This window comes from Oryctolagus cuniculus, chromosome 13 (assembly GCF_051225735.1).
Source record: "Oryctolagus cuniculus isolate XC-2025 breed Fujian yellow rabbit chromosome 13, ASM5122573v1, whole genome shotgun sequence".
NCBI classification, from domain to species: domain Eukaryota; kingdom Metazoa; phylum Chordata; class Mammalia; order Lagomorpha; family Leporidae; genus Oryctolagus; species Oryctolagus cuniculus.
Window position 1 is genome coordinate 55972549 of NC_142879.1, and position 13539 is coordinate 55986087.

Sequence of the window (13539 nt, forward strand, 5' to 3'; positions counted from 1 at the left end):
TTCAATTTCATAGCATTCTATTTATTTTTTGCAACAAGATTTCTCTGAATTTCAAAGATCCTGTCTTTGGAAATATAACTAGACCTTTGGCTAAAATATTACTAAATCAGAGGAAAATCTTTTATTTTGGTGTTTCATGCTTTTTCTAACACTTTTGTTTTAGTGCATTGAGTAGTTTTGCTCAAGAATGCAAAGATAAGAGTTAATTTACTTCTTTCCAATTGTAAAAGTCTCACTAAGAGTTTGCTAGAATACATCTTAAGTAGAAGATAAAAGTGTGCGAAGAGCAATTCATGATTGGTTCTTATTGATTTTTTAACACTAGTAAACATGAGTATTCAATCCTTGAATTTTTATTTTACTGAGTTTGATCATTCCCTGGAGAAAAATTATTGAAACTGAAAATAAAAGGGGTGGGGGCAGAACTGTGGAGTAGTGGGTAAGGCCACCGCCTGCAGTGCCGGCATCCCATATTGGCACAAGTTCAAGTCCCATCTGCTTCACTTCCAATCCAGCTCTCTGCTATGGCCTGGGAAAACAGTAGAAGATGGCTCGAGTCCTTGGGCCCCTGCACCCACGTGAGAGACTCGGAAGAAGTTGCTGGCTCCTGGCTTTGGATCGGCCCAGCTCCGGACATTATGGTCATTTGGGGAGTGAACCAGCGGAGGCAAGACCTCTCTCTCTGCCTCTCTCTCTCTTTCTGTGTAACTCTGACTTTCAAATAAATAAATAAATCTTAAAAGAAAATAAAAAGGGATCACTCAAATTGTATAGGTAAGATTAGATTCTTCAGTTAACAAAAATTTACTGAGCATGTGCTATGTGTCAGAACTGAGTTAGACCTTGGACTTGGAAAACTAGATAAGTAAGATAGTTGCCCTCAGGAAGTTTATATTCTAATGGGAAAAATCAGAAAATTAACAAGTGAGCAAACAAATTACTTACAGATTGTGACATTTAAAGTGGATTAATAAACACTGACATTAAATCGCTGGTTATCTAAGTATAAAGTAAAAAAGAAATATTGGGCAAAATAATGTGTGGCAAATTTCTGGGATCCTAAACATGTTCCCTATCTCATTCATGGCTACAAGTGTGCTCACCAATATTCAAATTTATGATGCTACATACTTAATATTAGGTGACTTTACAGCTTTTCTGTATGTATGTCATACGTCAGTAGTAACAAAGTAAAAATACATAAGTCATTATAGAATGAGATAAGTGCAATGAAGAGCTATGATAGTGGAGATGGATGGCGGTAGACTTCTGGGACACATCTCTAAGGAAGTGGGTATAAATATTAAACTGACAAATGATAGCAAAAAGGAGCCACGTAGAAATCCCATTAGAGCTGGCGCCGCGGCTCAATAAGCTAATCCTCCACCTAGCGGCGCCGGCACACCGGGTTCTGGTCCCGGTCGGGGAGCCGGATTCTGTCCCGGTTGCCCCTCTTCCAGGCCAGCTCTCTGCTGTGGCCAGGGAGTGCAGTGGAGGATGGCCCAAGTACTTGGGTCCTGCACCCGCATGGGAGACCAGGAGAAGCACCTGGCTCCTGGCTTCGGATCAGCACGATGCGCCGGCAGCAGCGCGCTGGCCGCGGCGGCCATTGGAGGGTGAACCAATGGCAAAGGAAGACCTTTCTCTCTCTCTCTCTCTCTCACTGTCCACTCTGCCTGTCAAAAAAAAAAAAAAAAAAAAAAAAAAAAAAAAAAAAAAAAAAAAAAAGAAATCCCATTAGAGCATTTGGGCAGAGGCTGGCAAACACAGACCTCTGGTAAGAGGTGAACGTGTTTTGGGAAGGTCAGTGAGGATGGAATATAGCAGAGACTGGGAAATTGCTGTAAGGTGAGATCAGAGATGAATGAGGGCTGAAATGGAGTCAGAAGTTGGGATTTTACTGTAAAGGTGATGGAAAGCTTTCACTGGAAGCTTTTATGAAAGGAAATGACACAATCTGACTTTTTTTTTTTTTTTTTTTTTTTTTTGCTAAAGCACACTGCTGCTGAGAGGAGCTATTGCATTAGAGGTTTGGGCAAGGGTGATACCTAGGGCAACCATACATGCTGGGATGCCATCAGAAAGTCTCATTTATGCCCATTTCCCAACTTAACAACCTCTTTTGGGTGATAAGTGATACATGAAAGTGTCCCCAGTTGGATGGTAAGTGATGTAAGAATCCTAGAGATAGACTGTAAATAGTGAGACATGGTGAGACATAGAATTGCAAGGCCCTAGTGTTTCAAGCACTCACAGATGAATGGTCTTGGAGAAGGGGCAGGAATGATCATGTCCAATTATATGTCAATTTCAGCAGGTGAAATGCAGCAAGTAACTCCTTAAGATGGTAATAAAGTACATGGGCAGTGCTGAGTATGAATTTGCTTAAGGGAATTTGGAAGATTTTACAAGGAGTTTACATTTGATTTGAGTCTTGTATTATGAGAAAGAGAACAGGTATTTACAGGAGTATACACACATTGGAAGAAATGAACTCCATGTTAGGAGAATGATGTATGTAAAATCAGTTTGATAATATTGAAAAGTGCATATTATGACAGAAGATTCAGGCTAAGATGATTTTGAATGGTGCTGAGTACCAAGTTAGCATATATGGGTTTTAGAGGTGAGCTAGTATGCCAGGAATATAGCAAATGAAGTCTTTAAAAAAAGAAAAGAAAAAACTTTCAACAGAAGTATAGAGAAAGAAAAACTCTTGGCCAGAAGAGTGCTATGTAAAAAGGTTGTAATATAACAGGGGGAGACACAACAATATAACATAACTGATGTTGGAAACAAGGTAGACGGTGTTCATAAACTGAAAAAGGACACAAGGGGCAAAGCTCAAAGAGAAAAAGTGACAAAGAAAGAAAGAATGAGAACTGGGGAAAATATGAGAGCAGATGCAGGAAGAGGTTTTTTTTTTTTTTTTTTTTTTTTTTATCAGAAGCAGCTAGCAGTGCTGATGCAGTAACAATGGCCAAAGCGAGATGGAAAAGTGAAAACAATTTATTGAATTTGGCAACCATATTAAGTTACCAAATACCTGGGTAAAAGCATTCTCAGCAAAAAGATTAGGGAAACCAGACTCAAGTACATTGACAATTAGGTGGTGATGCCATGCGGAGAAATTCAGTGCAAAAGCAAAGGAGAGACATGGTCATGACTTGAATGGAAGAGAAAGTCAAGATCAGAACACTTGAGTGTATTTTTAGATTAAGAAGACAAAGGCAGCATAAAAGGAGATTGCAGCAAAGTGATAGTGTAGCATTGGAAGGGTGAGAGAAGAAAACAAAGACAGGTGTTCCTGGTGATGGGGAATTAGAGGTGGAGGAAGGACAGTTTGAGAAAATTCTGTGTCTTGGTCTTGCTTTCTCTTGTGAAGTAGAAAGATTAGCTCAGAGAGGTAAAAACAAATTGACAGTGAAATTTTTGTTGAGCAGCCCAGCCAAGCTGAAACTCACCTAAGAGCGTATATCTCAAAGGTCTAAGTCTTAGCTCTAACACTTCAAAGTTGAGTGACTCAAGCAGATGACTGTATCTCCTATCTTTTCTTTCCTTTTTTAAATGATTTTATTTTATTTATTTGAGAGGTAGACTTACAGGCAGTGAGAGGAAGGGACAGAGAGAAAGGTCTTCCATCCACTGGTTCACTCCTGAAATGGCCACAATGGCCAGAGTTTAGCCTATCCGAAGCCAGGAGCTAGGAGCTTCTTCCAGATCTCCCTCATGGGTACAGGGGCCCAAGCACTTGGGCCATCTTCTATTGCTTTCCCAGGCCACAGCAGAGAGCTGGATCGGAGGAGCAGCCGGGACTAGAACTGGTGTCCAATATGGGATGCCAGTGCTGCAGGTGGAGGATTAACCTACTGTGCCACAGTGCCTGCCCCCTCCTATCTTTTCACAAATAAAATGGACACAATAGCAATACAAATTTTTGTCTATTCAAACTATCATGTAAATTGACTTATATTTATAAAAATGCCTTAGAAATTATTACAGACTATTCAAATAATACCAGGCACATCAATAAACTGGCCATAGCATCCCGTTAGCAGTTATATGGGTACTGCTCCTTTTATTGAAACAGAAAGACTTCTGTTAGTCTTTTACTCTGCTGTTCACCTGTTATTCTCAAAAGCCACTCACTGCAAAACTCCCCTTGAATGCTGGCCATGGTACCATACTTTAAGCTCTACATCAGATTCTCTGTTGCTCTTATTCTTGGTAGACCACCATCCACACCATTCCCCTTACGTTGGCACATTCCAGTCATTCCTGCTTAGAGACATGAGGAGTGGCCCAGACAGTGGAGTCATGGTGAAGCAGGTCACTTCATGCTACTTAGGAAAGACTGTACAATCTCATGATACCCTTAGGTAAAGAAGTGGCAGATGGTACACATGGCTTGCCAATGCCAACTATACTCCATTGAGAGGCCAAATTAACTGGAACCAAATGGTAGAGTTCACAGAACTCTGAGATGTCACTTAATGCAATCCTCCAATTGTACAATGGAGGCAGCTGTAGTTTAGAGAAGTTACCTTCTTCAGTCTATATGACTATTTAAGAGACAGAAATTGAGGAGTTCTGAAGACCCGCTATGCAGCTTCTTTGCTGCTAAGCTATATTGCTGTTCTCTGATGATTTAAAATGTTCCCGAGTTCTAATCTTCAAACCCAGCTGGACTTCACTAAACTTACCTTTTTTTTGAATAAATAAGCCTGCTCTTTCTTCTTTTTTCTGGATTGCTGTCTGCTCAATCAATTTTTCAAATTCATTCAAGGCTGTTTTGAAATTGCTACTCTGAGGTGTAGCACTGTAATACTTTTCTTCCCTTATATCCATTGAGATAAAGGGAATCTTATTTCTGCACAAAGCACTGCAAATTTGCCAACATGGAAAACCTTCCAGTTGTTACATTGCCTCCAGGCTGTCTTAGTTTTGGCCACCAGAATGTTAAAAGGGACTTGGTTCCAACACATGTCATAAAGGCAGACACAGCAGGAAGAATCCTAGTGGTCCTCGTTGCATCATAATGGCTCGGTAACAGCTGACTTTTGTTCACAAGAAGACTGAGGTTTCCCCACAGATTGCTTGTATGCGCATTTCTTAACAAAGGTGAGGGGTGAATAAAGACCAAGATGGGAAACTGAGCACTACTTTCTCTCTCCCATATCTTTTCTCACCTCAAGCGTTTTTGCCCCTCAGGATTCTACAGAGTAGAGCTCATACCTGTTCTTATAGCTGTACTGGATGTGCAAACTAACTTCCAAAAATGAACATGTTTGGGGCTGGCGCTGTGGCACAGCAGGTTAACGCCCTGGCCTGAAGTGCTGGCATCCCACGTGGGTGCCAGTTCAAGACCTGGCTGCTCCACTTCCAATTCAGCTCTCTGCTATGCCCTGGGAAAGCAGTAGAAGATGGCCCAAGTCCTTGGGCCCCTGCACCCATGTGGGAGACCTGGAAGAAGATCCTGGCTCCTGGCTTTGGATTGGCACAGCTCTGGCTGTTGTGGCCAATTGGGGAGTGAACCAACAGATGGAAGACCTTTCTTTCTTTCTTTCTTTCTTTCTTTCTTTCTTTCTTTCTTTCTTTCTCTCTCTCTCTCTCTCTCTCTGTGTGTGTGTGTGTGTGTAACTCTGACTTTCAAAGAAATAAATAAATCTTTAAAAAAATGTTTTTCAGCACCTGTCATTTCAAGCATAAATGAAGACATTTTTTAAAGGTCATAGAGAATACAAATGCTCTTTATGCATTGTCCTTCAGTTAAAATAATGGAGCAAAGGATAAAGAAGGAGTAGTTCCTGACTATAAGGAAAGTTTTGCAATTGAAGGTGTTGGCTGAACAAGAAGTCTTTCTGTATCTCTCTAATTGCAATCTCTGGTCCCATTTAGTCCAATTGCTGTTGACTTGGCTTTTCCAATCTTCAACTTCTGTTGGGCTTTATTAACAGTAAGTTAACTTCTTGTGGTTTAGGTTAGTTGGATAAAGTTTCCTTTTTAATAAAAAGGTTTTTTTGAAAGGCAGAGTTAGAGAAAAGGAATGAGAAAGATCTTCCTTGTGCTGGTTCATTCCCCAAATGACCACAATGATGGGGGATGGACCAGGTCAAAGCCAGGAGCCAGGCATTCCATCTAGGTCTCTTATGTGGGTGGCAGGGTCTCAAGCACTTGGGCCATCTACCACTGCCTTGCCTGGCACACTAGCAGAGAATTGGTTTGGAAGTGGAACAGCCAGGATCCAAACCAGCTACTTATATGGGTTGCTGGTATCACAAGCAGTGGCTTAACCCATTGTGCCACAATGCGAGCCCAGATAAAATTTCTACTCCATGGTAGTCCATCTTTTAAAACATCCTGTAAGGCCTGGCATGGAGAGGTGAAGTAGATGGCAAGTGGGCACCTCCCATCCCAGTACTGTCTCCTTTACACCTACCTCTGGCAAGCTGTGGAGTAAGAAAGCAACTTCCCATTTAACATTTTATAGACAGAAAATCTCCTAACCCCATTTTTTCCTTCTCTTTTTCCTTTGAATCATTACAAAGTACTGTGCATTGATATCTGAACTTATAATCTTAATGGAGAAGACAAACAAATGAAAAAGCAACTAATATATCCAAAGGTTGCAAACATTCTGAAGAAAGAACATAAAACTGTGTATGTTGTGGGGGGCTCAGGAAAAGTGAATTCCTTCACATCAACAGGAAAACACCTGAGCGGGAACCCAAACCGATGTGGACATCTGAAAGACCACCGTTCCCAATTCTAATGCATGCATTCTTTTGTTCACTCACCCATTCTACAAATTTTTATTGAACACTAACTTCATTGAGGAAAGCTATTGGTGGAATGGTGAGGTAAAGAAAGGGAAAGAGGAGGTAGGCATTGAGTTACACTGGTTAAGCCTCTGCTTAGGATGCCTATATCCCATTTTGGAGTGCCAGTTAGAGTCCTGGCTTTGCTGCTTCCAATTCAACTTCCTGAAAACGCATCCTGGGTTGTCACAGGCAATGTCTCAAGTGCTTGGGTCCCTGCCACCCACAAGGAGACCCAGATAGAGTTCCTGGCTCCTGGCTTTGGCTTGACCCAGCCCTGCTTGTTGAGGGCATTTCAGGAGTGAACCAGGTCTCTCGCCATCCCTTTCTCTCTCTTTCTTGTCCTGCCTTTCAAGTAGACATAAATAAATAAGCATTTAAAGAGAGAAAAAGAGAATGGGGGGGTAGGTATAAGCACATGTTATCATAACAGCTTTTGGAAACATCTTAAAAATTCATTCTGGAGTAATTCGTAGCTATTATTGCCATTTATAAAGCTATAAAATGCATTTGTACTTATATTTGCTCAATTGCAAAACTTATACATCCACAAAAATCTTAAAAGATTTATTTACTTGAAAGAGAGAGAGAGAGAGAGAGATCCTCTATTCCCTGGTTCACTCCCCAAATGGCCACAAAAAGTCAGGTCTGCAACAGACTAAAGCCAGGAATCAAGGAACTCTATCCTGGGCTCCCAAATGGATGCCACGGGCCCAGGCAATTGGGCCATCTCCTGCTGCCTTCTGAAGCACACTAGCAGGATGGCTGGGTCAAAAGCAGATTGGCTGGAATTTGAACTGATGCTCTGATATGGGATGTTGGTGTCACAAGCTGTGGTTTAATGCACAGCACTGCCCCCCAATGGCTGCAAATTTAAAGAACAAAGGAAATTACCTGTGTTCTCAAAGTCTTAAAAATATTAATTTTGGGGCTGATACTGTGGTGTAGCAGGTAAAGCCACCACCTGCAGTGCTGACATCCCATATGGGAACTGGTTTGAGTCCCAGCGCTCCACTTCTGATCTAGCTCTCTGCTGTGGTCTGGGAAAGCAGTAGTAAGATGGCCCAAAGACTTGGGCCCCTGCACCCACATGGGAGACCTGGAAGAACTCCTGGCTCCTGGCTCTAGATTGGCCCAGCTCTGGCCATTGTGGCCATTTGGGGAGTGAACCAGTGGATGGAAGACTGACTTCTCTCTCTCTGTCTCTTTCTCTCTCTCTCTGCCTCTGCCTCTTTGTAACTCTGCCCTTCAAATAAAAATAAATAAAACTTTAATAAATATTAATTTCAGAAAATTGCCTTCTAAACTCAGGTTACATATTTTGATAATTTTGCAGTTTCAGTAGAATCATGCACATTATTTGAATTTTAATAAACTTGTCCTTATGTTTCTAATATACCTCATAAGAATAATTTTTTTCATCTTTTCCACCATTTTTCTCAAATATTTTATTTCTGTTAATTACTTTTTACATATAAATGGTTGTGCATGGTGACAAGGAAACACACTGGCTGTTAGAGGAAGACTCTAGGAAGAAATAGGTAGCATGGTTTCTCTGAGCTAGTTTGGCAATGAATAGTATGCAAGCCCATATGTGGATGTCAGCAGGCTAGACTATAACACAAGGCTCATGGTTGGGTCCTCAGCTAGTTCATCATGTAAGTCAGCTACCGGTCACCAGGTAAAAATCCTGTTGGGCCAGTATGTTACCATGTATCTTCTGTTTTTGAGTCTAACATGGCCAACTCAAATTCTAAGGATAAGTCAATAAAAAATTCCTCTGGAGTAAAATGCATATTCTCAGCTGATGCAGGTGGCACGGCATGGAGAGATGAGTGAGAGCTTCAAAAATATATGGCCTTGGATGACAAAGTCCTGCTAAAAATCTGGGCCAGCCTCACTCAGGCATTTTTTAAGATAAAAAGATATGTGAGCAGAAGGCATCTTGGTAACAACATTCATCCAAATGTCTGTCTTGAGTCATATTCATACAGTCTTGACTGAAACCATCTCCCTTTGCCTTCATTTTGGAATTCCTTTCACTTCAAGACTATATGCTATGACCTTTTTTTCCATGGTCCATTCCCTAATTTTGGTGGTTCACATCCAGAAATAGTGCCTGGGAAATAAATTTTTGATGGTTGCATGTCTGAAAATATCCTGTTCTTTTTCTGTATTTGTTCAATATTTGATTGAGTAGAATCGCAGTTTGGAAAATGTTTTCCTTCAATATCTTTAAGATTTCTTATTGTCCGTTTGCTTCTAGTCTTGGTGTTACAAGGATTTTATTTGATTAGTTTTTGTATCTGACAATAAGCTATGCTAACCCCTGATCCCTCATTAAAATTTTTTTTTTATTTCCCTTCCCTCAGGAAACATAGATGTTCTGTTTGTCCCCAGTGTACCAAACTATCACTATCGTGTGTGTTGGTAGAGACAGAGATAGATATATACATATATACATATATCTATATGAGATATAAATGTGATTTTTGAAAGAGTGACAGAGGGAGACATGAGAGGGGGAGAGAGAGACACACACTACCACACTACCCAAATGGCTACAATGGCAAGAGCTGGGCCAGGCTGAAACCAGGAATTTCATCCTGGTGTTCCACATGGATGTCAGTAACCCAAGTGCTTGGCCATCTTCTGCTGCTTTCCTAGGCACAATAGCAAGGAGCTATACCAGATAGTGGATCATCTGGGACTTGAGCCTGGTTCATGAGATCATCTGTTATGTGATGCCAGTATAACAAACAGTGGCTTAACCAGCTGTACCACAATGGGCCTCATTATATATTATATATATATATTTAAATTAGCCATAAATTCACTAACTACTTCCTTTAAGCAACTGAAAATCCAAACCCTTTGGTCACCTAAACTGTATTTTTAATAGCAAGGTACAAGTGATATTTCACTTTCAAAACAAATGTATGTATTTGAGGGAGAGTGGCAGGGAGAGGAAGTATGGACAAGTATACTGTTTACACATTAAGCTGATCCCTACAACTCACCCACCTTGTGTTGTCTGCACAAGAAGAATTGCCATTCGGAACATGAAGGCATGTTAGACTGTCTTTTCTCTTTTCAGTTCAATTACATTCACCGAATTACATTTCCTAAGGCAAGAAAAGGTGCAGCTATGTTTGGAAGGATTTTCTGGAAGGGCTCTTCTGCTTGTCACCAGGGACCAAGGGTGGAGAGGCCAGGGAAGGATGTCATCCTAGTCCTAGAAAGAAGATTACTTGATTGAGTAAAGGTTGATATTCCCTCCCCACTGACACATGGAGGACACAGAAGGCTAAGGGTTACCAATTATTCCAAACAAGAATGTCAGATAATACCCACCTGTATTCTGTCTTCCCTCAAGCTTTGCAAAGGACTTTCTTGAAACATAGAAATGATAATGACTTTCTGCTCCAATGTAGAAGGATACGAAGATACTTCAAAAAGTTTATGGAAAAAAACAGAATTAAATAATAAACTTCCTTTGCAAAAAAATGAAATCCATGCATAGTTTTTCCAGAATATGCATTTTTCTGTGGACTTTTTGGAGACTTTTGTTATTACAATGACCCTCTTTCTGCTTTGGGAGTGGCCCTACAATACGACTTGAAAAATTCCCTTACCTTAAAGGGCAGTGCTGGGTAGCACTCACAGGAGGAACTGGAAGCCTGCTCTGCATAGTTTGGCCTATCCTCACCTCCAAACTGCTTAAGAGAAGGCAAGGAATTCATCAGGTACTTGGGAAGACCCTGGTTCGTTCTTCCTTAGAGTTTTCAGAGTAGTAGAGGAACCATGAAGGACACTGAGGGGGAGAGAATGAGGCTGGCCAGCTGTCTACAGAAGACCACTTGCTGAATTTGGTGGAGCAAGGAATTTCTAGTGGGTCACATACTGGACTGTGTAGAAGAGACATACTGCATCATTCTGGGAAGGGTCCTGCTGAGAAGACATCCTCTGTCTATGGCCATACCCCCCTAAATTCCCCTGATCTCATCTGATCTTGTTAGCAGGGTCGGCCCTGGTTAATACTTGGATGGAAGAAGGTTGCTCCTGTTGTTAGCAACCCTAAGCAGGGGCTGAAAGGGAGCCCCAAGGAGCCAGTTGATGAAGTCATTAACCCTATCAAGGGAGGCATGGGAGAAAGGTTCCAGGGAACACAGGTTTTCTAAAGAATGTACAAATCACCATAAAAGAGACAAACAACATTTAAAATTCAATACAATCAGAAAGCACAAACATCAGAGGACAACTTTACCAGTCAGGGAAGGATTTTCCCTTGCAAACCTGGAGGAGCAATAGCAGCATTAGCAAGTAGTGGATCAAGGAAATGGGAGAAGTAACTTGTCTTCCCCACTTGCATCCCACAGAAATTCTCTAGGCCTGAAGCAGATCCTATTTTGGAGGGTGGACAAATGAGTTTTACATGGGTTTTAACATTTCATATGACAACATTCTGAACTTAACTGATAGTGATCAGAAAAGCTTTGGGACTTGTCAAAGTTTAATCAAAGGACTGGAAAGAGCAAATAGGAAAAAGACATCTGAAATGAGTAGTGGGAGAAAGCAAACTTACTTTTTGCTTGCACTATACTGAGTCTAACTTGCTCACTAAGTGATTACATTAGTTTTCTTCTACTCTGAGAGGGTGAGGCACAAACACAATTTCCACATGCTTTCTCCTCCACTCCTTCCTTTTCTTGTTTTTTTTTTTTTTTTTAATTGTGGTAACACATCTGTAACAAAATTTACCATTTGAATCACTTTTAAGTGCACAATTCAGAGGCATTAAGACATACACAATGTTGTGCAACTATCACTACTATCCATTTCCAGGACTTTTTCATCATCCTAGCAGAAACTCTGTACCCATTAAACACTAACTCCTCATTGCCTCTTCCTCCAGCCTCTGGTAACCGTCATCCTACTTCCCATCTCTATAAATTTGGCTACTCTACATATCACTTATAAGTGGAATCATAAAATATTTGGTTTTTGTGTCATTTATTTCACTTAGGCTAATGTTTTCAAAGTTCATCCATGCTATAACATGTTCCAGAATTTAATTCCTTGCTGTTGCTAAAAATAGTTCATTATGTGCATATACCATTCACTTGTTGATGGGCATTTGAATTATCTCCAACTTTCAGTTATTGTGAATAATGCTGCTATGAACATTGGTATACAGTCTAGGTTCCTATGTTCACTTCTTTGGGGTATGTAGTTGGGATTGAAATTGCTGGATCATATGGTAATTACGTCTAACATTTTCCAGAACCGTCAAACTGTTTTCCACAGTAGCTGTACCATTTTACATTCCTACTGGCAGTTTCCCAGTGTTTAAATTTCTTTGTCCACACTTATTTTCTGTGCCATTTGTTTTACTCATGGACATTCTAGTAGATATGAAACAGTATTTCTTTTGGTTTTGATTTTCACTGTCCTCTGATGATGTTGAACTTCTTTTCAGGTGCTTTTTTTTTTTAAAGATTTATTTTTGTGAATGGCAAGAACAACAGAGAGAGAGAGAGAGAGAGAGAGAGAGAGAGAGAGGTGGGGGGAGATGGAGAAAAATCTTCCATCTCCTGATTCACTCCTCAATAGCCAGGGTTGGGCCAGGCTAAAGTAGGAGCCAGGAACCACATCCAGGTCTCACATGAATTTCAGGGTCCCAAGCATGGAGCCACCATCTGCTCTCTTCCAAGGCACATTAGCAGGAAAGTAGATCAGAAGTAGATGAGCTGGAACAGGAACTGGCACCCTGACATGGTATGCCAGCCTCACAAGTGGTGTCTTAACTTGCTGGACCACAATGCTGGTCCCTCAAGTGTTTACTGACCATTTGCATATCTTTGGGGAACTGTCTGCTCAAATCTTTTGCCCACTTTTGAATTAGGTTATGGAGATTTTTGTTGTTGTTGAGTAAGAGTTCTTTATATATTCTGGATATTAGGCCTTTATAAAAAATTTGCAAATATTTCTCCCATTTTGTGGGTTATCTTTTCACTTTTTTGAAAGTGTTCTTTGATGCACAGCAGTTTTTAATTTTGATCGTCTATATTTTCTCTTGTTGTCTGTGCTCATATAATTTATGATCTTATACTTTTAGTTCTTGCATTCAAGTCTGTCATCTATTTTGAGGATCCAACTTCATGCTTTGTTATATGGATATACAGTTTCCCAGCATTTGTGGAAAGCCTGTCCTATCTGCACTGAATGGTCTTGGCATGCTTGTTGAAAATCAATTAACCAAATGTGAGGGCTTATATAATGCTGTCTGTTCTATTCCATTGGTCTGCATGGTGTTCCTCATGCCAGTACTTCACTGGCTTTTCTACTTGTCGTATTTGCCATTATCCTATCACTGTAAAATTCTGAAACTGAATTGAAACATACTTCACTATTAAAAAAGGAAATCATGTATGTGGTATCATTGCCCATTTCTGCCATTTAATAAATATCTTTACAGTTCATAGTATTGTAAAAATAACTGGATCAAAATTCTTAACATTTGCCAAGAGCCTCTTAACTCCTTTTCCTTCAGTTCTGTTATTGCCCTTGCATAGGCACTACCCTGGACTTCACTGTGATAGAGGACAAGCCAAAGTCTTTTTATGAAAATGGCCTAGACCCTGCATGGTCTGGCTAATCCCCACTCAAGCACATCTCTGACCTCACTTCCTAATTCTCATTCTTCCCCAAACACGTAGGC

General features: G+C 40.6%; 1 protein-coding gene across 1 annotated transcript in view; it reads right to left on the reverse strand.

Moving 5' to 3' along the window:
• Positions 1-5560, reverse strand: part of LOC100338257 (WD repeat-containing protein 64) — a 144964-nt gene extending 139404 nt beyond the window's left edge. The window contains exon 1 of the mRNA XM_002717339.6: positions 4704-5560. Coding sequence (XP_002717385.4) covers positions 4704-4848 — 145 coding nt within the window. The 5' untranslated portion in view covers positions 4849-5560. The remainder of the gene's footprint in view (positions 1-4703) is intronic.
• Positions 5561-13539: the final 7979 nt, after the last annotated feature.